Below are 27891 nucleotides of genomic sequence, written 5' to 3'. Positions count from 1 at the left end.
GTGCTGCGGCTAGGACAGGCAAAAGAAAGTTTTCCACCATATCATGACATTGGCAAAAAAATTGTAACATTTGCATTGAAGTCGAGATTTAAAGTTTTTTATTATCATTTAAAAAAAAACATAAAACTTTAAAACTTTTTATTTTTCCAAATTTGTTGAGCATAATACCAGCATAAAGGTTAAATGTAGAAGATCTAGTTTACTGCTTCCACTAAAATAATAGAAAAGTTAGAAACATTCACCCAAGTTACAACATTATGCTGTTCTTGTAAAATTAAGGGATTGATCCCTAAATACAATTGGGTTTAGTTTACCAAAAGTTGAATTCAATGCAGATATGGTTGCTTGAAACATGCTTACTATAAACTTGGCTCCTAGAAATTGTAAAGTGTAATCATACTTTATTCTTTAAACAATTAAAACAGGGAAGTGAACCCTTGAAGAACATAGAAGTACAATAAAGCTTCTATGTTAAAAAACCAACATTTAGATTGAATTTTGTGAATTTTGTGAAGGAAACTACCCTTCCAGCAATTTTATTTCAAGCAATCATATCTGCAGCTAGAATTCACTTTTTAAAAACATTTTGACTTGGGGATTTTATGCAGCAGAAACAAAGAACATACAGTGAAACCCTTAATAACGAATACATCGGAAGAATTTATGGAATGTCGTCTTGACAATTTTTCAATGAGTTTTATACTATATTTCGTAAATTTCAGTATTTGCGAAAATAAATAAATAGCTATGAATATGCAGGAACAGTTTTAAATTGTTCCATATAATCATTTAAAAACTAAATAACTGCAACATTCCATTATCAGAAAGTGAAGAATACGACATTTGATGAATTCTTTCGAAGTATTCGATATTAAGGGTTTCACTGTAATATACCGAAGTCTACACTTTAAAAGATGAAAAAAGACGATATCTTCTCTATTGTTACTTAGACTGAAAGATACTGTTGTGAATCGGATAAAGAAATCTTTATATGGAGGTCATTTGAAATTATGAAACTTCTTTCATATTCATGTTTAAATTCTGTGTTGTAAAGCTAAAACTGTTTAAAATATACGTAATCATCGCTTTAGCACTGCAGTCAGGCGAGAGCTTGCACATTCTCTTCAGAACTATGCAGAGTAGCTTCTCAATTTCGAATGAAGAAGGTCCAGAGCTACCCTTCATAGAACTGATGAGAATGTACAAGCTCTCATCTAACTGGAGCTACGATGAGATTGTACTAGCTCTCATCTAACTGCATAGTACTGATGAGAATGTACAAGCTCTGATCTAACTGGAGCTACGATGAGAATGTACAAGCTCTGATCTAACTGGAGCTACGATGAGAATGTACAAGCTCTCATCTAACTGTAGGTACGATGAGTACGAATATTTATAACTACGTTGTATTTAACTAACAAAGAAGACAATGTTAAACTGAAATAATTCAGATAAATGTTCAAACTTGAATAGGAATGTTTAGAATTCTTTTATCAATAATTATTACATCACACAAATATCTAAACAGTCCTTTTAAACTCTTAAGAAAGAAAAACGATGATATCTTTCTTATTGTTTCTCAAATAAAGGGTTAAAGATACCGTTTTGTATCAAGCATGTAATACTGTTCATGGAGGGTCACTCGAAATTACGTTGACAGTCCCTTTAATTCTAATTTTTTAAATGTTCAGTATCAAGCATGTAATACTGTTCATGGAGGATCACTCGAAATTACGTTGACAGTCCCTTTAATTCTAATTTTTTAAATTACGTTGACAGTCCCTTTAATTCTAAATTAAATGTTCAGTATCCTTGATTTGTTTTTCTTCATTTTAAATAAAATTGAGGAATCTGAGTTGACAGTCCCTTTAATTCTAATTTTTTAAATGTTCAGTATCCTTGATTTGTTTTTCTTCATTTTAAATAAAATTGAGGAATCTGAGTTGCTTAATGAATTGATACACAGTTAATTGATTAAAAGAAAAGTTTCAGTCATTGATTGAGATTCAGTTTTCTTTTTATTCTTATCTAATATTCTGGATTAGCACATATCTATCCATTCTTATCTAATATTCTGGATTAGCACATATCTATCCATTCTTATCTAATATTCTGTATTAGCACATATCTATCCATTCTTATCTAATATTCTGTATTGGCACATATCTATCCATTCTTATCTAATATACTAGATTAGCACATATCTATCTATTCTTATCTAATATTCTGTATTGGCATATATCTATCCATTCTTATCTAATATACTAAATTAGCAGATATCTATCTATTCTTATCTAATATTCTGTATTGGCGCATATCTATCTATTCTTATCTAATATACTAGATTAGCAAATACCTATCCATTCTTATCTAATATACTGGATTGGCACATATCAATCTTTTCATATCTGATATTCTGGATAAACATAAATCTAATCTTATCTAATATTCTGGATTGGCACATATCTATCCATTCTTATCTAATATTCTGGATTAGCACATATATATCTATCCATTCTTATCTAATATTCTAGATTAGCACATATCTATCCATTCTTATCTAATATTCTGGATTAGCACATATCTATCCATTCTTATCTAATATTCTGGATTAGCACATATCTATCAAACAGAAAGAATAAACAAATATTAAACAAAGAAAGCTAGATAATGAATAAGAGATAAATAATAAAACAATAATATTAAAAGTACGGTCGTTCTATTTTCAAGAGACCCTGCAATATAAATTCACAACGGTACCCTTTAAATCTTCATCTGATCAATAATGTGAAGGAAAATGTAGTTTTTCTAGGTTTAAAAGTGTTTAATTTTAACTTTTTTAATTTTCTAATTCCGCTCATAATAGAGAACCTACAATTGAAAATTATCAATTTCTAACGAGAAAACAAAGACAAAGGTCATTCATCCTTGATGAGACATAGCTTTCAAGGGTACCATTGTAAATTGGAGATGCCACTTCACGCTCTTCTAATCTGTTGGTGTGTACTGCAATAATTTACAGTACACTGACCGAAGAAACAGTAGAGTTTAGTGGATCGAGTCACTTGAAATTACGTTTACAGTCCCTTTAATAAATCACCTGACAGTAAACACGTGTAAAACTCGTCTATCCCCAATATTTTGAATTTCTCTGTAATTTTCAACTAAAACATATTTATGTCGGATAAACATAATCCTCACATTTTATTCCAGTAGAGTTGATAAACATTGTTAACAACATTTTTTCATTCTGCAATACGTTGAATTCTTAGATATGGATAATTTCATCTTTATATTTAAAAACTACTCTCAATCTCTTTATTAAAAATAAAATGATTTACTTATCTGTATATTGTGATAGACCATAGTATTCGAAGTATTTTCAATAAGTTTTGCGATTTTTTTAAGGAACTTCTCGACGTTCCAGTCTTGTAATTTTTTTTCAAAGCTAACTAAATCCATCCCGGTTGTCTTCTGCCAACGGACTTTATTTATCAAACTTTTTATTTCTATGTAATCCGCCTTTTCCTTTGTTTAGCTCCATTCAGAGCACGGGAATGTTTTTAATACCAACCCACTTGGGATGCCCGATACATAAAAATGCAGGCCTAATACTTTCCAAAATAAAGCAGACACCTTTGACATGATCCAAAATGCATTAGGGGATAATAGTAATGACAAGGCAATATCTACAAGTATACTAAAGGGAAAAATGTAAGAAGGGACAATGTTTGCAGAACGAGGAAAAATCCATAAAAACCCCACAAACAGTCGACATAATTGAAAGTTTTCAAACAAAATTTGCAAGGCTTCTTAGTTGATGATTTGGGATGAGTTTGACATCTGCTATGGTGCTAAATGCAAAGTTGTAAAGCAAGATTTGAAAAATGGCAAAGATTTGGACAACAGAGGTCCTAGAAAAAGATACTAATTTGTTGGTGGATACCTTTTTGAACTATTGTTCGATTGAAATATTGTTCATTTGAACTACAGACATGACGTCATATCCTGCAGTTCAAATCAACACATTATTTGTTCATTTGATCTATTTTTCTATAAATTCAGTTTTGTTATAATTCATGAAGTTAGGTCATACTGTGAACCAAACCATATGTACAAAATCTCACATACGTTCATGGCTCCCAGTTGGAGAAATGATGCACATAACAAATGCAATCTAAGAATAAAGCCAAACAATCTAGATCCATTCCAAAAGGGTATTGAACTCAGATCATAGCACGAAGCATCTGTCAGAAGAGTTGAATGGAAATATATTTTTTTAATAGTCATTTTAATGTTGATGAGATTGGAGAAGGAGAACTAACAGGGGCGGATACAGGATTTAAGTGAGGGGGGGGGCAAGATTTTTTAGGAACAAAAAATTAAAAGTTAGGAACAAAAAATCGTGCTTGACTTAAAAGACTCAAAAAGAGTCAAAATTAATGACTAAAGACTAAAAAACTAGATTTTTAACTTTAAGGAACAAAATTAACGGATTAGAACAGGAATTTAAAAACAATTAAAAGATTGTTCAGGAATTAGGAACAAAAATAAATGATTAGGACAGGAATTTAGGAACAATTAAAAGATTGTTCAGGAATTAGGAACAAAATTAAAGGATTCGGACAGGGATTTAGGAACAATAAAAAGATTGTTCAGGAATTAGGAACAAAAATAATGGATTAGGACAGGGATTTAGGAACAATAAAAAGATTGTTCAGGAATAAGGAACAAAAATATTGGATTAGGACAGGGATTTAAGTTGGGTCGGACACAGTATTAGGAACAGGAACAATAATAGGGACATTAGCAATTTAAAAACAAAAAGAAATTACTAGTTATACTTTAATGCATCAAAATTAGGACCAATATTACAATTTTGATAAATGAGTATTGATTAAGGAACATTACTAGATATGAACAATATTATAACTTAAGTCTAGTTTCTTACAAAGGAATTGAGTTTATGCCGCAAACTCAAATTTTCTTATCCCTATATCTGTGCAACCGAATGGTTTAAACCTTATTTCAAACTTAGAATACTTAATCTAACAGAATTCATAGTTTGAAATATCTAAGGTTTACGGGATTGGATTGTAGAGATAAAAGGATTAGAAAATCAGAGTTTGTGGCAAAAACTCAATTCCTTTCTAATTCTAAATTTATCATTAACAATAACATTTACTTGTTGTCGTTGATTTTTAAATTAAACTGAAGAAAAGAAAGTCAAGATTTCCATAGAATAAAAAAAGCTTGAAATTGAAAAACACATTCGATTTATAAAATTGGGAACATTTTTTGCCTTGAAATCTCAGGGAGGGGCTACGCCCCTCCTGAATCTGTCAGGGGGTGGCGAATGTCCCCCCGCCACCCCCTGTATCCGCCCCTGAGAACTAACACAGATACTACAGGATGAGGACGAGACGATAACATAGGATCAAGTGACCACTGCAGCCTCACAAGAAATAGAACAGAGAATCAACCTGAGACGCAAAAAGAATCAGGACCAGAATTAAGGATTGCAGAAGAGACAACATTGTCAACAACAACAGGTCATCAGGGTCATGAAGTAGAAGATCGGGAAGAATAACCAAGACAGTAGAAAAGTTTGATCTCTCCCCAGGACTGAGGACACCAAGGACCAAGACATGTCCAGGAGTGCCCATGAAAAATTAATTAAATCATGAAAGCTATGAGATCCGCTTTCAGCAAAGCATGGGAAAAAACTTCTCAGCCAATGAGCCTTCCGTCAACAAGGGGAAGGAGAACATCAAAGGAGAGGAGAGCGTCAACCAGAACCAGAGCAGCATCTCTGGAAAAGATAGAACGGACAGGGAGTATCAAAACTAATAAGTCATTAATTGACAACAAGTCAGGATACACAGTAGAAAGTAGGTCAATAAGTAGGTCAGGAAGTAGGTTAGTAAGTAGACCAGGAAGCAGGGCAGGTAGTAGAGACAGATGGGAGAGTAGTAGATGGACTGGCAACGAAGACGACACTGAAAAAGGAAAAGAAGGGGGGATCTATGCCATGAGGGAGAAAAAAGTTGTAATCGCAAAAGTAAGAAATTCGATAACACTCCCTGCAAGGCAAGGAAAGTGGATACCAATTAGTGTGTTCAATTAAAATAAAAGAGTAACAATGATTTATCTTTATTTCCAGTATTATTAAATACAATCATAGAACACAAACTAGTAGTATCCAAATTCTCACCCCAGGCAGGAGTATCACGTTCTCCATCTATGCAAATGTTCAAAAATGACGATATCTTTGTGCAGGTCAGAAAGGGCAAGACGTTGGCCAGGCTAGTGAACCTGGTGGAGGACAGAGACCTCTTCACCCCTCATCATGTTCATGGAATAATTAGGGACAGAACGATCCCGGTCTGTAATCCTCTAGGATCACGCCATGAGCTGGAGATTCAAGAAACGAGGAAAAATGTATTTTCTCCAAAGGGGAAATAGTTTTCACAGTTAAACTCCCAACGGGTAAAACAAGATTTAAACAAGGATAGAAATTGATCTTTAAGGATCGGAGATAAATCATGACCTGGAGATTCAAGAAACAATGAAAAATGTATTTTTTCTTCAAAGAGGAAATAGTTCTCCAAGGTCAAGAGTTTAAACAAGGGTAGAAAATGATCCTTAACTATTCGAGATACATCAAGACCTGGAGATTCAAAAAAAGAGGAAAAATGTATTTTCTCCAAAGGGGAAATAGTTTTCAAAGTTAAACTCCCCACGGGGAAAACAAGATTTAAACAAGGATGGAAAATGATCCTCAAGGATCAGGGATATTTCATGACCTGGAGATTCAAGAAACAATGAAATGTATTTTCTCCAAAGGGGAACTAGTTCCCAAAGTTAAAATCCCCACGGGGAAAACAAGAGTTTAAGCAAGGATAGAAAATTATCCTCAAGGATCAGAGATTAAATCATGTCCTGGAGATTCAAGAAAAAATGAAAAATGTATTTTTCTCCAAAGGGGAAATAGTTTTCAAAGTTAAACTCCCTATTGGGAAAACCAGAGTCCAAAACCAGGATAGAAAATGATCCTCAAGGATCTGAGATAAATCATGTCCTGGAGATTTAAGAAACAATGAAAAATGTATTTTCTCTTCAAGGGGATAAAGTTCCAAAAGGAAATAAAATTAAATTAAATATAGTTTAAACACAAAGAAATATTTCAAATGAACATAAAATAATTCAAAAGAAAAGTTCAACTGAACCAAAAAATAGTTCAAATGAACAAAAAATAGTTCAAATGAACAAAAAATAGTTCAAATGTACCTTTAAAAAAACTTCTCAAAACCTTTTCAACATACCTCATATGAAATATAAATATTCTCTACATTTAGTATGTATCTTGTATACTTAAATTGTAATAATAATGTATTCTCTACATTTAGTATGTATCTTGTATACTGTAAATTATAATAATATATGTATTCTCTACATTTAGTATGTATCTTGTATACTGTAAATTGTAATAATATATGTATTCTCTACATTTAGTATGTATCTTGTATACTGTAAATTGTAATAATATATGTATTCTCTACATTTAGTACATATCTTGTATACTGTAAATTGTAATAATATATGTATTAAAACAAGCAGTTCCCTGGTAATTAAATATCAAGATATTACCAAACAACAGTTCTCCATTATTCAAATCTATATAAATATATACTGTGCTTGTCTGTCTGTCTGAATCAATTGGGCCCAAATTTTGTGTGGGACCTTACCTGTTCCCAGAATTAAATGCTCAGAATTTAAAAAAGTTGTCTCCTAAAATTTTGAAAATCCACGAAGGTATTTTTAAATCTGCGAACTTTTTTGTTTTTATTTTATATTGTAAAAAGAGAAGATGCTGAAAGACAGAGCCGCAATGAAAAGTTAAATATTACCCAAGGATTCTCCGTTTTTCATCTTTAGAAGACGAAAAAGCTCGAGCTGTTCTAAGGAGATATCAACCGTATCTTGAATAACACTCCACTATAAGAAAATGAACTTTGTTAGGTTCATAGATTTTTTGTAAATCTTGATTTTTAAGAAAATAAATAAACTTCTTTATTATTTGCAATTCAGATAAAAATAAAAATATTTCTGTTCAAATATTGCTCGCCATAACTTATTGATATGATTTATCTATGAATTGGTACCCACCCTACATAACCGCACTGTACCGTATAATTGCTTTGTAGTTTTTAAGTGTACATGTCTATGGCTAAAAAATAAATTGTACAGTACGGTACGGGATTATTGGGCACGTTCGTTATGAACGGCTTGAGACTTTTTGTAAAAAAAAAGTTGGGATGATATTGAAACAGATTAAGCCAAAATGTGAATGGTCGATTTGTTAAAAATTTACTAAATTCTCAATTTAAAAAAAACATCAAAAACATTATCCAACCTTCTTACTCTTGGTTTACCGTAACTATCTGATGGCAGGGTGGAGAAGTGAGACTACCGTTATATCGGTAGAATCCAGATACATCGTCAGGAAGAATCAGATCCAAGGGAAATGACAAGATCTGAGTAAATTGGACATCATATATTTAATGACATGTTTGTGTACTTGTCTTGATGCAAAGATACGGGTAATATAAATTCAGAGTCTGTGGCAAATAATCAATTCCTTTGTTGGAGAAAATCTGAGAACCAATAAAACTTTATAGGACCGTGTTATAATAAACAATGAATTTAATATTATAGCACAATGATTACTTTATGTCTATAATGAAATTCACCATGAAGTGACTATGGGTGATAAACACACAGTATTTTGATAAAAGGCTTGAACCTTCTCTTGATGAATAAAATTCTGTTAAAAAACTTGATGACAGTGCGAACCAAACTAACAGTGTTTAACTATGGTTATGTTGTTAAAATACCTCTTGTTTATGTTGGTACTCCTGTATATGAAGAAGAGCATCAAGTAACCTATCAAGGGCAGGATTTCCATTCAGTTGCATCTAATTCATGCATTTTTTTCATTAAAAGAAAAATATTAACACGTTTATATTTATAGCATCCAGGGACAAAATTCAATTTATTTTTTGGATGCAAAGGAATTGAGATTTTGACACAAACTCTTTCTTTCTGATCTCTATATCTTTGCAACCTGATGTCATAGACCTTGGATATTTTAAAACAATTCTGTTAAATCAAAGAGCCCAAGTTTATGGCAAAGACTCAATTCCTTTGTAAACAATTAACAAAATGTTCCGGGAAATTCTGTTTTCTTGTCACGGATCTGAATTAGTATGAAATTGCAATTATGCGCCACAAACTCTAATTTTCTAATCCTGATATCTTTGCAGCTTGATTGTGTAAACCTTTAATATTTAAAACTTTGACTATTTGATTCAGCATAACTCATAGTTTGAAATATTACAAAATGAGGGTGAAAATATTCAAGGAAAGAAAATTAGAATTTGATGGGAGAAATAAATATATAGTTTTTATATTTTATGCTGCTCCCTTGGTGTTATAATTATTTTATTTTAAGCATTTTCATCCATTATTACGTTACGAATTCCACCCCATATACGGTTCCAACCACATACGCCCATAGTCAATTTAATACTTTTTGAAGAAGTAAGGTATGGTTTTCTGGTCGTTTACTTGCCTGTACAAGTTTTTTTTTGTTTTGACATTAATAATGTTACAAATTCCGTGTTTTAAATTTACAAAATTTGTTTTTTTCTAGTTTTTTCCAGCTTTTTGTTTTACGTTATTTATTTTCTAGATTCATTGTCTTAAATTTTTTTAGTTTTTTTGTTTATATCTGTGATATTATAGGACGAACTCCTGATCATGCCAAAGTTTGTGGGGAACAATATTGAGAAAATGATGTACATTAATGTATGGGTTGGAGTTTGATTACAAACAATCTTAAGTTTAGGACATAAATTGTCACAATGAATGTTCTGGATTTAAAAAAAATGTTTAAAAAAACTTTTACGATTTTGCATTTTGAAGTGGAAAATATATTTTCTGGAGGATTTGTCTTGATCAGAAATATTATGTCCTGAGAACTTAAATTTAAAATAATATTTATGTTGTTTCATATTTAGAGTTGAACAGGTTGTAAATTACCTTGAACTGTACAGCTAGGACTGCTAAACTATCCTCTACAGGATCCTTCAACCTTTCAGAACTTTCTTTAACATGAAGCAAATGCATCTCAAGGGGGAACCTAGCATAGCTTCTAGTGTGCTCAGATCCTGGAATTATTTAATAGAACTTATAGATTCCCAATTTAACACATTGTTAACCGTGTTTATAGATTCCCAATTAAAGGTTCTGTTAACCGTGTTTATAGATTCCCAATTAAAGGTATTGTCAACCGTGTTTATAGATTCCCAATTAAAGGTATTGTTAACCGTGTTTATAGATTCCCAATTAAAGGTATTGTTAACCGTGTTTATAGATTCCCAATTACAATATTATAAGTCATCATTGTATGTACATAGTAATGGCGCGGCAAGACTTTTTACAGTACCTGTCCTATCATAGACCTATTTTACGAAAGTAATGTTCTTTGTTTCAGAAAATGGGATATAAATTTATTTATGAAATAGTGAAGAATCCCTTTAAATAGCCTGAAGTATGAGTTCCCAAAAAATATCTGCATAAAACCTGTCGCGTCTGTTGCTCCCCAATGAAAATAAAGTTGGGAGAGTTTATACTTAGCTCCCAACCCTCCTCCAGATATCCTTGGAGCAGCGGACTCCCTGAAAAAAGCTCCTCAGGAGTGTACACAGGAATTTTTACTGGGGGGCTTAAATTTGTATATTTCCCAGGCTTAAACCAAAAACAGCCCCCCAGTTTAAGCCTCTGATGCTCTTGAATGCTTTTAAAAATCAAATAGTTTGATACTTGGTGCAGTTAGAAGAAACATATAATTATTAACCCAAGAATCAGTTCACGTAGAAGTTGTTTTAATTCATTGGTTTGAAAATTTTAAAACATTATTTCAGGGCTAACTGACAAGATTACTTGAATGGTTTGAATGTGAGTGTTGCTGTGTAACCAGTGTTGAGAATTTCCATATATTCAGGAGCAATATCATAGTTCTCCAATACTAGAGGAGACATCACAACCTTCTCTAACCCTAGCAGTACATACATAATATAGGAGAAGGATTTTCAGGGTGGATACGAGCAGAAAGGAGTAGATGAAGAGACAAGGAGAAAACGTATGTGGAAGAGGTGAGAAGAAAGAAGGGTAGAGGAGAAAACGTGGAAGTTAGAAAATGGATGTATATAGACATAAGGAGGAGGAGAAGCATAAAGAAGGGGATGAAAAGTGGAAAGAGCAGGAAAAAGAATTTGTAAATAGGAAAGAGATGAGGAGATAGAGTGGGAAAGAGACGATGAGAAAATGAAAGAAAGAAAGAAGAGGATAGAAAGCGGGAGAAAGAAGATAAGACAGATAAGAAGATGCGAAGTGGGAAGTGAGAAGAGGGATAAGAAGTATGAAGAGAAGAATATACCTGATCTATGAAGAAGTATGAAGAGAAGAATCTACCTGATCTATGAAGAAGTATGAAGAGAAGAATATACCTGATCTAGGAAGAAGTATGAAGAGAAGAATCTACCTGATCTAGGAAGAAGTATGAAGAGAAGAATATGCCTGATCTAGGAAGAAGTATGAAGAGAAGAATCTACCTGATCTAGGAAGAAGTTTGAAGAGAAGAATATACCTGATCTAGGAAAAAGCATGAAGAGAAGAATCTACCTGATCTAGGAAGAAGTGTAAAGAGAAAAATCTCCCTGATCTGGGAAGAAGTATGAAGAGAAGAATACGCCTGATCTAGGAAGAAGTATGAAGAGAAGAATATACCCGATCTTATGAATAAGTATGAAGAGAAGAATATACCTGATCTAGGAAGAAGTATGAAGAGAAAAATCTACCCGATCTAGGAAGAAGTATCGGGAGAAAAATCTACCTGATCTAGGAAGATGTGTAAAGAGAAAAATCTACCTGATTTTGGAAGAAGTGTAAAGAGAAAAATCTACCTGATCTAGGAAGATTGATTGGACTTTGTTTATCTCCAGTTCTACAGAGTTCTGGCCATGTGCTTGGACCATCCGGAGCCTAACAGTGACCTTCCATTATCAACTCCAACAGGGGATATTTTGGGTTCTGCATATTTATAGCATAAGGATAAATCAGATGTGAGGAATCTATACAATAAAGCACTTCGCTTATATATGAGGATGTAAATCTCTTTTTTGATTGAATAATAAATTAATTTTATTTATTTATACATATGTTAGCTAAAGCTGACCAAACGGCTGGACCAAATTAACTTATTTTTTTAGGAAACCCATATGTACCCTGTGGATGAATTAGGCTAAAAATTAGAAGTTATTTTTTATTCACTTTTTTCAAAATGTTTTGAAGACCCACGGACGGACAATGCTGAGCTGTTTTGAACCTGCTAATTGTAAGATTATGATATCTTACTAAGCTGTTTTGAACCTGCTAATTGTAAGATTATGATATCTTGCTAAGCTGTTTTAAACCTGCTAATTATAAGATTCCTCAAAATTAAATAAGCACTGCGGATAGGACTGACTTGAAAAATATTCTATGGGTTTACATTGTATTATACTGAACCTGTTTATTGTAAGACCATGAGCTCTCTAAACCATCCACAATTAAACCTAGGTTTAAACCCAGAAATATCCGAACTAAAAAGCCTGCCATTTTCTCTTTGTTTTAAAAATTCAAAATTTTTTCCGATACAAATACTACTACTTTAACTATAAATGTGCTTGGTAGAGAACTATTGTTAAACTCTGCTCTATACACTAATGGTAGAGAACTATTGTTAATCTCTGCTCTCTACTATACTGGTAGAGAACTATTGTTAATCTCTGCTCTCTACTCTACTGGTAGAGAACTATTGTTAATCTCTGCTCTCTGCTATACTGGTAGAGAACTATTGTTAATCTCTGCTCTCTACTCTACTGGTAGAGAACTATTGTTAAACTCTGCTCTCTATTCTACTGGTAGAGATTTATTGTTAAACTCTGCTCTATACTCTTCTGGGAGAGAACTATTGTTAAACTCTGCTCTATACTCTACTGGTAGAGAACTATTGTTAAACTCCGCTCTCTACTCTACTGGTAGAGAACTATTATTAAACTCTGCTCTGTACTCTGCTGGTAGAGAACTATTGTTAAAATCTGCTCTCTACTCTACTGGTAGAGAGCTATTGTTAATCTCTTCTCTATACTCTACTGGTAGAGAACTATTGTTAATCTCTGCTCTCTACTCTACTGGTAGAGAACTATTGTTAATCTCTGCTCTCTACTCTACTGGTAGAGAACTATTGTTAAACTGTGCTCTCTGCTCTACTGGTAGAGAACTATTGTTAAACTCTGTTATCTACTCTACTGGTAGAGAACTATTTTAATCTCTTCTCTATACTCTACTGGTAGAGAACTATTATTAAACTCTGCTCTGTACTCTACTGGTAGAGAACTATTGTTAATCTCTGCTCTCTACTCTACTGGTAGAGAACTATTGTTAAACTCTGCTCTCTACTCTACTGTAGAGAACTATTGTTAAACTGTGCTCTCTACTCTACTGGTAGAGAACTATTGTTAAACTCTGTTATCTACTCTACTGGTAGAGAACTATTGTTAATCTCTTCTCTATACTCTACTGGTAGAGAATTATTATTAAACTCTGCTCTGTACTCTACTGGTAGAGAACTATTGTTAATCTCTGCTCTCTACTCTACTGGTAGAGAACTATTGTTAAACTCTGCTCTGCACTCTACTGAAAGAAAACTATTGTTAAACTGTGCTCTCTACTCTACTGGTAGAGAACTATTGTTAAACTCTGTTATCTACTCTACTGTTAGAGAACTATTGAATAACTCATCTATCTACTCTACTGGTAGAGAACTAGAAACCCTGGCATTGATGGAAAAATATCGTGTATGTTTTTTAGATATTTTAGATCAATTCAAGATTATTCTTTTTTAATCAAGGTTTCTTTTCAAAGTATTCACTATTCATCCTCCACTTTATACCATTTTCATTTCAGGGACTTCAAATATTAAAAAAAATGAATTATTAAAACAAATCTAGTAAGATATATAAATTTTCTTTCGATGGACAAAAATTCTTTAAGGGTTTTATCTTATCAAATCATTTCATACATTTTTTTGAAACTTTTATTAAAATATTCATTCATTAATATATATTATATATTCATGGGTTAATAATGGCTACACTAATTTAAAATGTTCTTTGAATTATTTATTTTTTCATATTCATTTCATATTTCTATTTCTAAAACATAAAAAATTTGATTATCCCACCTTAAATAAACTGAGTTGAACTGGACAAAATATATTTGAAAAATTAAAGAAAAAAGTTACTGAAATATAATAAAACCCATTATGGGTCAATATAATACAATTAAATAAAAATCACAGTTTTACAAAACAACTATATCTTTAAATAAATATTTAAGAATAATATCTTGGGATTACAAAAAGATTACAGATTTATTAACCCCTTATTCCCACAGGAATTAATGGGGATAATAATAATAAGTATAATTACAAATATTTAGCCTATTTAAAAAATGTTTAATCGAAAACGTAAATATCGAAAAAATTTTGAAATCTAGAATTAAATAAATAGTTGCAATAAAAACCCAAATAGGAAACATGGGAATCAAGAGACGATATTTCAATATCTTCAAAAAATGTATATAAAATTCGGATGAGGAAAAACTAGATTTAGCTCTGTAACCTTTTTTCCGATGGATCTAATTTAAAAACTCCTTTTGAAGCTGGATTCAGCTTTGATCTTTGTCTTCAGTTGGATTTAACTTTTAAACTCAGTTTTCAGCTGAATCTAGCTTTTGAACTCCGCCTTCAGTTTTATATAGTCTTACAACTGGATCTCAGATAATAACTCTATTATCAGCCAAATTTAAGTTTGGAATTACCACTTCTATTGAATTTGGATCCAAAAGATCTGTATATCAAGTCTTCAGTCTTCAGTTGTATCTGGGTCCAGATTATCCTCCAAATGTATCTGGGTCCAGAATATCCTTAAGTTTTATCTGGGTCCAGAATATCCTTTAGTTGTATCTGGGTCCAGAATATCCTTTAGTTGTATCTGGGTCCAGAATATTCTTCAGTTGTATCTGGGTCCAGAATATCCTTCAGTTGTATCTGGGTCCAGAATATCCTTTAGCAGTATCTGGGTCCAGAATATCCTTCAGTTGTATCTGGGTCCAGAATACTCTTCTTGTGTATCTAGATGCAGAATATCTGTATCTAGTCGAACCCACGAATCCTGCGGAGCATTCTCTCTAGATCATCAATATCAACTTCAGTTTCTATTTGCTTCTTGATCACATCATACTTGAGCTCATAAGCAATATATACATCACCGTTCCTGTAAACAATAACTTATCACATAAAAGATAAAAAGATAACAAATGATAATTAACTATTTATAACACTGTTATTTTGGTTCGCAGTGTTAGAAAGTTTTAGGACAGAAATTGTCTCTTTATTGAGAAGGCTCAAGCCTTTTTAGATTTAATTTTGTCCCGAGCTTTAGCTAGAGACAAAATATAATAAAAAATGCGAGAAACTTCGAGATATAAAGAAAATTTAAGTCCAAGAACTGTATAGCACGTCGTGCCAAAATAATAGTGTTATAGATAATTTTATGAAACGTTTGTGTACTTGTCTTATTTCAATGGCCATTTCTACATCAAAGAAAAATTGAAACAAAGCAGAAGTAAAAAAATAAAGTTTATTTATTCTATTTTCATTTCAATTGAAAAAAAATATTTTTGAAATATCCCAAGTTTCTTTGAGAAAAACCGGATACCAATCAAAACTTTACAGCACACGAGCTATAATGTACAGCTAATTTAACTTTATAGCACGTTAATTATGAAATTCACGATGAAGTGAGGAAGAATGATAAAGTAATCAATAGTTTTATAAAAACTTTCATTAACAATACTGTTTCTCATCCCAAAGTTTACCCTCATATAGAAAGCTAGTCAAAATAAATTTGTGCCAAACACAATCAGACTTTTATGACGAGCTAAATATCGTTAAATTTCACAATTGGTCATTTACTTAAAAAAAAAACCTTCAAATGTAAACAAAAGTTTTTTCAAACTTTGAACAATTGTCTCTGAAGCGTCATCCTCAGTGTTTAACCCTGTTTTATATTTAGATCAGATTGACCAAGTATATTGATATATGTGTTTCCGCACGAATAATTGTACCTAGTAAAAACTGAATCCAGTATACCCTCCTTCTTGAGCAGGCGGGCTCTATGGGCAAGTTTAGACCGATATGCTAAAATATAAAATATAGAACATTTATCAAAAGATTAAACAAAAAGTGACAGTTCATCAAAAAGAAAAAAAAGCGGATTTGAAGTACAATGATTTTAAAACTTGCGCTTAATCTAAATCAGGAATTTAAAAACACGAGTTTATTTCTTTCATCTTCACCTAACTGATACCAAACTCTAATTTTATAATCTCTGTATCTCTGCGACCTGCTAGTGTAAATTTTTAAAATTTCAAACGTTGAATTTATGATCTCACAGAATTCAAAATTTGAAATATTCATGTTGCAAAGTTTAGGGATTAGAAAATTTGATTTTTTTGGCGAGTTTTCAGCAAATAAATACAACTTTTTTACGGTTTTGATGTGAAAGGTAAGAGCTAATCCAACATTATGTTAAGGGTACTTTAAACCATTAAAGTTTATTTAGATATATCAGATTACATTGTAAAACCTAACGTGCACAAATTGCCTTGTTGATGTCAGAATTAAAAACTGCTGATTTCTGTAACTACAGTGTTCTGGTATAAGGCTATTGTGTAGTTTATTTAGTATAACCTGTAAGCCACTCTTCCATAACGAGTTGATTCTTTTTTGCAATCGTCTTTGCATTCCAAACCCGCATTCGAGAATCAACATCATGAAACCTATACAAGGATCAGTATTTCTAACCTGGACAAGGATCAGTATTTCTAACCTGGACAAGGATCAGTATTTCTAAACCTGGACAAGGAGAAGTATTTCTAAACCTGGACAAGGAATAGTATTTCTAAACCTGGACAAGGATTAATATTTCTAAACTTTTAAAGCTGGACAAGGATTCGTATTTCTAAACCTGGATAAGGATTATAATTTTTAAACCTGGACAAGGAGAAGTATTTCTAAACCTGGACAAGGATTAGTATTTCTAAACCTGGACAAGGATTAGTATTTATAAACCTGGACAAGGATCAGTATTTCTAAACCTGGACACGAATTAGTATTTCTAAACCTGGACAAGGAGAAGTATTTCTAAACCTGGACAAGGATTAGTATTTTTAAAGCTGGACAAGGATTATTACTTTTAAAGCTGGACAAGGATTCGTATTTCTAAACCTGGATAAGGATTATAATTTTTAAACCTGGACAAGGATTAGGATCTCTAAACCTGGACAAGTATTAGTATTTCTAAACCTGGACAAGTATTAGTATTTCTAAACCTGGACAAGGATTAGTATTTCTAAACCTGGACAAGAATTAGTATTTATAAACCTGGACAAGGATTAGTATTTCTAAACCTGGACAAGGATTCGTATGTATAAATCTATACAAAGATCAGTATTTCTAAACCTGGACAAGAATTAATATTTCAAACCTGAACAGTGGACATTGGACAGGAAAATCGTCATTGAACCTGACAAATATATTCTTATGTTTATGTCATAAAGATATATTCTACCTGACAAATATATTCTTATGTTTATGTATTAAAGATATATTCTACCTGACAAATATATTCTTATGACCATCCTCTGTGGTTCTAAAGTTGGCGAACTCAATGTCTTTAGCTTCTAATTCAACTTCAGACTTTTCATAAAGAAGTTTTAATAATAAATCCTTTATATCCTCTTTACCAACTTCACACTGAAAAAGATTATTTATATACGTTGGAAAAATAATATTTGTATATGTTGGAAAAAGAATGTTTATTTATGTTGGAAAAATAATATTTATATATATTGGAAAAATAACGTTAATATATGTTGGAAAATAGTATAGTAGGAAAATAAAAGAGAAAGGATTAATAAAGAAACAGAATGCAGAAAATAAGATAAGATAAAGAGGAGAGGCCACGAGAGGGGTGGAGGAAAAAAAGAATTTGAAGAGAAATAATGCAAAGAAATAAGGAGAGAAAATCATGAGAGTGTCAGAGAGGATAAATGAGGAGAAAGGAGAATAATAGATAAATTAGGAATATGGAAGAGAACATCTTGAGAGAGGCTAGGAAGGAAAAATAAGGAAAAAGAATAAAAAGGGAAAAGAAATAGGTTTACACCACTACATAGCGAAGATATAGGGTTCAGAAAATTGAGTTTGTGGCAAAAACTAAATTATTTTCAAACCTGTTTGATAGCGGGACCAAGAAGTATCAAACAATTCAGTTTTCTCTTTTGTTCTATATCATCTTGTTTCTTCAAAACTAAACTTCTAAACAAAAATAAATAAAAATTAGTTTTCTAAAAAGAGACCTGTCCGAATGTTTGATAATAATTTATTTTCTATGCTTAGCATAAACTGAAATATATACTGATTTAGTATTGATTATGTTTCCCTGTATTAAAGTCTAAAAATATAAATGTTTTTACGACACAATAAACTTCTAATATAAAAGAAAAATTTGTTTTCCAGCAGTTACTGAAAAGTTTACTCAACAACTGTTAAACAATCAAAATATCCTAGTTAAAAAATATCTGCAGTTGTTTCGCTACTTAGCGATTTCCCTAAAGACCTAATATATGTACCGTGTGGTATTTCTCAGGATTGGATCGTAAGTCATGCACGATTCACAGCGAGGCCCATAAACTTTTATCAAACAATTAGGAAAATATCTGGAAAAGTTTAACATTCTGACGAGTTCCTTCTTTGTTTCTGCTGCATAAATTTGCAAGTTACTTTAAAAGAAAACCTAAAACAATAAAATAATAAATATTCAACGGGAAAAACAATGATATCTTCATGTTTTTTTATCCGACAAAGTTTGTTGATCTGGCATGTTTAATCAAACAGAAATGACGTCATCAACCGACGATAAGTTACTGGTCCCTCAAAATGTCTCCATATGAAGTTTGATTCCTGGAACAGGATACATTTTAAAAGAAAGAACCCCCTCGGTTTAATTGATAAACTGAACCCAACTCTGCTGCACAGCAGATCAATAATTCAAATGTTCTTTGTTGTGCTAAACTCGGAACCAAGTTGAGTTTAGTTTCTATATATATATATATATAAATATAAATCTAGGGGAATAGTTTAATCTAATTCACGGAACCTCGTTCTAGTCGATATATATATATATATCTCTTAATTTATTTCCAAATCTGAACTTTGAAAATTGTTTAGTTGGAAACTAGGTGAGTTACCCCTGTCAGTAGTTTTGGTCACCCAATTACCTTATTTAAATAGTGGCAATAAAAGATTAACCCAATAAACCTTTTTATACAAATGATGACGTAAATATCGAAGGTTGAGTTGCATGTAAGAAAAGGCTCAATCCAATACTAGATAAAGTTAAAATTGCAAATGTATATAAACAACTTTTCAAAGAATCGTGATGAAATGATTGTCAAGGTTGTGTAAATAATACAAGAAGGCGTTAACAATAATTAACTTCTGAAAAGATAATATTTCAGCTATGAGCGCAGGTTGTAGAAAAAATAACAAAGCTGTTTTCTACCTTTGTTTGTAAGCCTCCATGAACTCCTGTTTAGTGAGAGACCCGGAGTCATTCCTGTCCAGTGCACTGAACAGAGACGCAGCACGATCCAGGGGGGATTGAAGGGGATCAGGGTTCCCGTTAGCATCATACGTTACATCTCCTGGGAGAGTACATATAATCATGGAATATCAGAATTAATGTGAATTTTTGGGGTTTCTGTGACATATTAGGACAGAAAAATAAACTAAAAAAGACTAACTGGTGTTTGTTCACAATAAAACCAGTTTCTGGGCAGCTCTAAAACGTCAAGGTTGAATATAAACATTAAATGTTTAGTCTCTATCTCTATTCATAAATGTGTTTATTTTATTATTTAAAAACATCTGAAATTTTTTTATCCATTCTCGTGCGCATTTTAAGAAGAATATTGTGACAAAATTGAAATTCCTCACTGTGACCCCCTGGCCCCTTTAAATTCCTCAGTATGCCCCCCTGACCCTTTTAAATTCCTCTGTAGCCCCACTAACNCCCCACTTATATATTCTCTATTAAATTCTGCCCTACCAGCTTTAAATTGAATTTAGATTAGTAAATTCAGACATTTAATCATAGCTTACAATCAAACCACAATATGTCAAATATTTTGTTATGATTCTACATTTACTTTTTCTTTTCAACCACTCATTTTACAATGTAAACATCGAAAACTAATTTTGACATAACCCGATGTTATTTTCATATATTTTGTGCACAATAACCAATTTGCGAGCAATTAGGATAGGCCATGTAAGATTATAATTTCTTTCTAAACACTCAGGGTTTTTTCTAGAGACTCCAAGAAAAGAAGTTTGACATATTCCCAAAATTTTAGCTCTAAAATGTAGATTTTGAAAGAAGGTAGAGGAACTTTTCAAATTTGTCAATTCGTTCGTTGACTATAGATTGGATTTTCTTGGTTCATGCTTATATCTTGTGTCAAAGTGACCATTTTGCATTATTTTATAAAAAAAAATCGGTGTCCCACTTTTTAACATCCACGTTGTTTAGGGTTACTTAATAAAAGATTATGATTATAACAAATTTACAAAAATAAAGTGTAAGAAATATACTCTGTAAAAAAATTCTTTCACATACTGATTCCTTGTTAAAAAACTTGAATATACTTAAGTTCAGTGGTTCATTTGAATATAGCTGTATTCTCTATGTGCAAAAGGGTGTCCATAAGACTTCAAATATGTTTACAGATAATAATATATTTAAAAAAATTACTTAGAATAGCTTCCCTCTTATTATTTACCTATTAAATGGAACTAAAAACAGTGATATCTAAAAACATCTTTAAAAAACTGCCACTTGAAATGTTCTCTAAAACCTATCTTTATAAATCAAAATAAAATGTAAAAACATTTTATGCCCTGAATGCTATCAAAAGTTTAAACGTAGTTCCTAACTATTTCTGTCATTGCATTACTATTCATTTATTAAACTTTAAAATTTATTTAGTATTCGCCCTGTATTCTGGGAATCACTATAATCCCTGGTCGAATTCTTTCTACTTAGTTTGCTTTTGATATTTCAGCGCCATTGTCCATTTATTTTATTATGTTCTTGTTTTTATTTTATGAATAATGTTTTATTTAATATTTTTCTATTTATCTATTTAAATTTTGTATGTACCAGGGCTAAATCTATAACGGTCTCAGACCTTTTAGTCCTCGTCACAATTAAAAAAATATTTTAATATGAATTTAAAATGTCGAAATATATTATTATGCTTTAAAATTAAAATATAGAAAGTTCTAAAATAAATTCATTTACTATATATATCATTTCATGTCCTATCTGTGTAAAACTTGACTAAATCAATACTGCGTGTAAACTAATAAAGCTCCCTCGACTGTTCGGTTAGAATTTGAAACTTATTTACTATATATATCATTTCATGTCCTATCTGTGTTATAACAACTACCCCCCCCCCCCCCAACCGGCTATGCGCAACATATATATAAATGTCTTGTTTTATTATATAGATTAAAATGTCTAAAGAGGCTGTCGACGTAAAGTACAATTATGACCCTTCATTTAAAGATTCTCAACATTACCCTTTATTCGAGAGACAATGAGAAAGATATCTTGAAAATAAATATATTATGTCGATTCCTTCCCCTCCAAACTGCATTAATACTAAATCAATGTCATTGAAAACCGCAGTTGAGAAAATGAAAAATTATCAGTTCTAAAATAGAAACAAATAGAAAATCTACATTACTGTTGGTCAGACAAAGGTTTAAAGGGTAGATACAGATGTAAATCGGGGGTTTATATTTCTTTAAACGGAAGTTTACGTGAAATTATGTTAACAGTCTCTTTAACCTGGAACGACTCCTTCAATGCTGTCCAAGGTCTCCATAATAACTGAAATCTCCTTCATATCCACCATACCATCATTATCCACATCATACAGCTTAAACGCCCAGTTCAACTTCGCGTCATCTAGTGAAAATGTAAAGAAGTAATCATCTATAAACATATATAAAGAAGTACAAAAAGTATTAATCATCTATGTATACAAAGTAGTAATATCTCTGTTTGTCTGTTTATTTGTATGTCCGATCATAACTCATGAACCCCTTGACCAATTACAGTCAATTTGATTGGGGAACTATTTAGGGGAATGTTCTGAGCTTGGTTTGAAAACTATTAGTTAAAGTATAAGTTGATTTTTTTTAAGGCAAAGCTCGGTTCCCGTGCTAGTAGTTAATAGTGCTTTACTTCAGGGTTGACAGGGGAAAGGGTTTATGTACAGTTTACCGTTACGTATTTGCACTGTACTATATATGTACTGTACTTTTTATGTACTGTACTATATATGTACTGTTGATATATTTAAATTAGAAAATTTTTACATTTTAATATCAAATGCTTTTTTAGTTACTAATTATCTATTTATAAATACTGATTGATATATATATATATAAATATACTTTTATAAATAACTCTTTATTAGTCAATTTCAAAATAATAAAATGATTGATTCTTTAAAATGTTGGAAACAAGTTGATAGTTTCACATAATATTTCTTTCCAATTTATGAATTAGTTTCCTGCTAGTCATTAGGTATTCAGCAATATTGCCTTAAAGGGACAGTAAAGGAAACATGAAAGGGGGTACAGGCTGAAAGCTAATCACTTTAGCTTTTCATCGAGAACCTTGAGACGCCTATCTGAAGTTCCTAACTCGAGAGTTGATATAAAGCTGTTTCAAACTTGTACGAAAATGCATATATATATAATTTCGTATAGAAATAGTAAGTTTAATTAGACCATGCTCAGAAAAACAGCAACCAATCTGAAAAAGATGATATCCCAGAGAAAGCTAATTGTAATTTAGGTTTACTTTTATATTTGTTGTTTCTATTTTCAATAGATTTCATTCATAATATTATTTTTACGTCCGTATTACTTGACCAGAAATTCCACCAATGGCAGTGCAGTAAAGTGGTCACGTGATACAGGCGTAGACACGTGACCAGTATACTGCTCTGCCATTGGTGATAGTTCTGGTCACGTGATTTAAGTTTCAGATTTTCAAAATTTTACATATATGAATTTTCGTATAATTATAACACAGTTTTATATCAATTTCTCGAGACAGGAACATCAGATAAAACTTTCATGGGTCGCGATCAAGAGCTAAAGTGATTAGCTTTCAGCCTATACCCCCTTTAATTTTTCCTTTACTGTCCCTTTAATCAACATTAACATGTTCTCCACGTTGCAAAATATAAACATTTTCGAATTTTACAAGAGTATTTATAACTTTTTTGTTTAAAATCTAAATATTACCTGTTTCGCATCTGGTTATATCCATGGCCATGAGAAACTCTTTAAAATCCAGGAAATCATTTCCATCCGTGTCAAATATCCGGAGAATATGTTTACAGAACACATCGGCATTTCCTGCAACAAGATATATTAAAGAACTTTCTACGTAAACTTATACTGGAGGTAGAAGTGCCCGATTCTTGTTTTTCTATCTTAAAAGAGATTATTTGTATTTGCAGGTTCTCTAAGTTGATTTATGCAGCAAAGTCAAGGAGCCAAATTAAATGTTTAAGACAAAAAACGACAAAATCTTCTTAACAAAAGTACAAATGTGCTAGAGAGCCTTTTTAAAGGTGTTAGGTACTTTCCTAAATGCATTTTCCCAAGGGCGACAACCCAAGTGGCAATATCTTAATTTTTCAAGCGGCAACTTCCAAAAGGTTAGGTTAGGCCTTCAGAGGCGATGCAGGCTGCAGTGGGGCCGAGCGCTTCGGCTATGACATACTTGGGAAGTTGCCGCTTTGTAAATTGCACATTTGGGAAGTTGCCACTTTGGAAAATACCCTTGGGAGGTTGCTGCTTTAAATTCTTATAATCGGGGATCGAAACTTTTGTGTGGATGTTGTTAATCTTAAAAACTTGATCTCAATATCCAATGTGGTTCATTTTGAATTTGTTTGATCTCTCTATTAAAGTTATCCATGGATTGTATAGACCATCCGGGGAAAACGTGAGGAATTAAATTATGCCGAAGCTTTCAAAAGATGGAGATTAATGCTTGATCCCAACATTCACAATATGAAAGTTTTAACTTTGGATGAAAAAAAGTTTTCTTGTCAGGGGTGGTTTCAAAACCCCGGTTTAAATCAAACTGTGTTCAAAAGTTTACAACCCATGACACGTTTTATTTAAACGCCATGGTTCTTCACGTTTAATAATAAATATACAGTTCTCCATCTTATAATTCAGTGTGAATGCATATTCTGAAATTAATCCTTGTATTCTCCAGTCAAACCTACCAACACCTACCCTCAGGGAATACGGTTTTGAATAGAGTTCGTAGCTTAGCTCTGGTTAGTTTACCATCAGGACACTCATCTCTGAAATATTATACTCATCTAGTCTACAGTCCACAGTCTACAGTCTACAGTCTACAGTCTACAGTCTAAAGTCTACAGTCTACAGTCTACAATCTACATTCTACAGTCCACAGTCTACAGTCTACAGTCTACAGTCTACAGTCTACAGTCTACAGTCTACAGTCTACAGTCTACAGTCTACAGTCTACAGTCTACAGTCTACAGTCTACNTCGTTACCTTTAAAAGCGTTGTCTGGTCAAAAATGCATCAAAAACCATTTATCGAGTGTTATGATTGATTCACAACGGTAACCTTAAAATCTTAATCTAACCAATATTTTAGAAGAAGACGTTGTTTTCTGACTTTAAAAGTGTTTAATTCCGATATTTCTACATTGTTTCTGAACCAAGAAATGCAAAATTCACTTTTGAAGAAGCCACAAATTAAAACAATCAATTTCAAACAAAAACATGGATATCTAATTCATGCTTGATCAGACATAGCTTTTAAGGGTACCGTTGTGAATCCAAAGGGACACTTACAATAACTTTTACAAATCCTTTAATGGAGTAATAAATATAGAAACAGCTGCACATCTATCTATAAATTTGGCTTGTCTGTCTGTCCGTTTGTATCCAATAAACGTCAAAACGGCTGAACCGATCGGACCCAAATTTTGTGTGGGACCTCACGTCACTCCAGGGAAGGTTTATGAATGATCACAATTTTAAAAATCTGTGTTTAAAAGTTTTTATTTTGGAAAATTTTGAAAATGCGCGAAAAAATATTATGAAATCCACAAACTTTTTTTTGTTTTTATTTTATACTGAGCTGAAAACTTTAGAATGTGATATCCTTAATCCCGATCTGTTGACTTCTCTGAAGATTAAATTCATGAGGAGAACAAGCCATATTTCATCTGGATATTAAGAAAAAGAGTGGAGTAAGCATTAATCCTGATATCCACCATTCTAAAGTTGTCAGCTCTGAGATGGGAACTTTTGAATGGGATATCCTTAATCCTGATCGGATAATTAATCTGGAGATTAAAAATGAGTGGAGAACAAGCAATATTTAATCTGCAGATTAAGAAAAAGAGTGGATTAAGCCTTAATCCCGATATCCACCATTCTAAAGTGTTCAGCTCTGTACAAATAGAAGATGCTCACAGATAAAGCCACAAATAAAAGTTGAAATAGAAGATGGGCGCGAAGCGCCCTAAAAGCCTAGTTAAACTAAAGTTGATTTCATTTTAGTTGGTAATCTTTCATGAACTCTTGCAATAAAGTTTGTTTGAGGTCTGGTGTTATATAAAAACTAAAAGTATGGGGTCACGAAGTCGTAGCAGTAATTCCGCATGTAATATGTGAAAATAGGACCAACCCTATCGAACCCTAGTGGATACTGTAGAAAATCACAAAAGAACTAGGCTATTGCTCGGCTCATACTCTAATTTTAGTTGGTAATCTTTCATGAACTCTTGCAATAAAGTTTGTTTGAGGTCTGGTGTTATATAAAAACTGAAAGTATGTGGTCACGAAGTCGTAGCAGTAATTCCGCATGTAATATGTGAAAATAGGACCAACCCAGTCGAACCCTAGTGGATACTGTAGAAAATCACAAAAGAACTAGGCTATTGCTCGGCTCATACTCTAATTTTCTAATCTTTATGCCAACCTAATCTTGTAAATTTGATATTTCAATCTTGTAGATTTGATATTTCAATCTATGAATTCTGTTAAATCAAACAGTCATAGTGTGAAATATTTTTTATCTGGTTGCATAGAATTAGGAATTTATAAATTAATTAGTTTTTTACAGTTTTTGCAACAAACTCAAACTTTTTGCAACCTAAAAGTACAAACCTTTGATATTTCAAACTTAAACTATTTAATCGATAAGAATTTACAGTTTGAAATATCAAAGGTCTACGACATCGGGTTGCAAAAATATATGGATTAGATAATCAGAGTTTGTGGCAAGAGCTCAGTTCCTTTTAAAGTAATAGTAAATTAAACTATTATATTGTAGACTTGTGTTTGCCTGTAGGTAGGTATCTCATCTTAACAGCTTCCACTGGATTACTAGGATCTAGTACGATATCATCATCCTGGAGACTCTCTCGTCCTACTCCTAGTTTTCTCAGCTCCTAGATCGCATTTTCAAACTAATAAATTCTTCATTTTAATAATAAAATCCTTGGAATAGAAAAATAAATATTTGTAAGCCAGGAGTAATAACTTTTAAATTAGAGCTTAATAGTAATTGGAAAGCTTAATTGGTTCTAAACAAATATCATAGATACACAATTAATCCATTTAATGAAAATATATTCTAACAAATAAAACTAAATCAAAGGATTTGAATTTTGCATAATGTCTTGGCACAAAATGAACATAGATTATTTAATTATGCTCAGTCCTCTTCCTTCACTAGGTTTCAATGTTAATATCAAAGATAATGAAACCCACAATCAATGATATTTTTGTAAAATAAGGAGTTACATGACTAATATATCAGTGGGAGGGGGTTTTTCTTGTCCCCTAATACTCCTGTTTCCCCGTAATTCCCTTGGTGCTCCTGGTTCCCCTAATTCCCCTGGTGCTCCTGATTCCTCTGATTCCCCTGGTGCTCCTGGTTCCCCTGATTCCCCTGGTGTTCCTGGTTCCCCTGATTCCCCTGGTGCTACTGGTTCCCCTGATTCCCCTGGTGCTCCTGGTTCCCCTGATTCCCCTGGTGTTCCTGGTTCCCCTGATTCCCCTGGTGCTACTGGTTCCCCTGATTCCCCTGGTGCTCCTGGTTCCCCTGATTCCCCTGGTGTTCCTGGTTCCCCTGATTCCCCTGGTGCTACTGGTTCCCCTGATTCCCCTGGTGCTCCTGGTTCCCCTGATTCCCCTGGTGCTCCTGGTTCCCCTGATTCCCCTGGTGCTCCTGGTTCCCCTGATTCCCCTGGTGCTCCTGGTTCCCCTGATTCCCCTGGTGCTCCTGGTTCCCCTGATTCCCCTGGTGCTCCTGGTTCCCCTGATTCCCCTGGTGCTCCTGGTTCCCCTGATTCCCCTGGTGCTCCTGGTTCCCCTGATTCCCCTGGTGCTCCTGGTTCCCCTGATTCCCCTGGTGCTCCTGGTTCCCCTGATTCCCCTGGTGCTCCTGGTTCCCCTGATTCCCCTGGTGCTCCTGGTTCCCCTGATTCCNTTCTAGTTCTAGTTCTA

The 27891-nt window shown here is 32.7% G+C and overlaps 3 protein-coding genes across 3 annotated transcripts; all 3 read right to left on the bottom strand.

Moving 5' to 3' along the window:
- Positions 1-138: 138 nt before the first annotated feature.
- Positions 139-12725, bottom strand: LOC111696342 (putative carbonic anhydrase 3). Its single transcript, XM_023465927.1, has 10 exons — positions 12634-12725; positions 12030-12108; positions 11008-11122; positions 10648-10742; positions 10105-10232; positions 8898-8978; positions 8436-8537; positions 7911-7998; positions 3101-3164; positions 139-211 (listed from the first exon to the last, which is right to left on the bottom strand). The coding sequence occupies exons 1-10, from the start codon at positions 12721-12723 to the stop codon at positions 139-141; spliced, it is 915 nt and encodes a 304-aa protein (XP_023321695.1). The 5' UTR covers positions 12724-12725.
- Positions 12726-14472: 1747 nt separating this feature from the next.
- On the bottom strand, positions 14473-24706 carry LOC111696340 (uncharacterized). Its single transcript, XM_023465925.1, has 9 exons — positions 24632-24706; positions 23624-23737; positions 22152-22271; positions 19797-19938; positions 18466-18550; positions 17847-17986; positions 16922-17010; positions 16297-16369; positions 14473-15443 (listed from the first exon to the last, which is right to left on the bottom strand). Exons 2-9 carry the CDS (start codon positions 23652-23654, stop codon positions 15323-15325), a joined length of 801 nt encoding a protein of 266 aa, XP_023321693.1. The 5' UTR covers positions 23655-23737; positions 24632-24706; the 3' UTR covers positions 14473-15322.
- Positions 24707-27182: 2476 nt separating this feature from the next.
- On the bottom strand, positions 27183-27878 carry LOC111696361 (cuticle collagen 1-like; the record flags this gene model as incomplete). Its single annotated transcript, XM_023465953.1, has 1 exon — positions 27183-27878. A coding segment is annotated over one exon (696 nt), but the record flags the coding sequence as incomplete, so codon positions are not given.
- Between the last annotated feature and the right edge of the window lie 13 nt (positions 27879-27891).

Source organism: Eurytemora carolleeae, unplaced genomic scaffold (assembly GCF_000591075.1).
Source record: "Eurytemora carolleeae unplaced genomic scaffold, Eaff_2.0 scaffold28, whole genome shotgun sequence".
Lineage (NCBI taxonomy): Eukaryota > Metazoa > Arthropoda > Copepoda > Calanoida > Temoridae > Eurytemora > Eurytemora carolleeae.
Note: the sequence above shows the minus strand (reverse complement) of the source record. Positions and strands in the feature narration are given on the sequence as shown.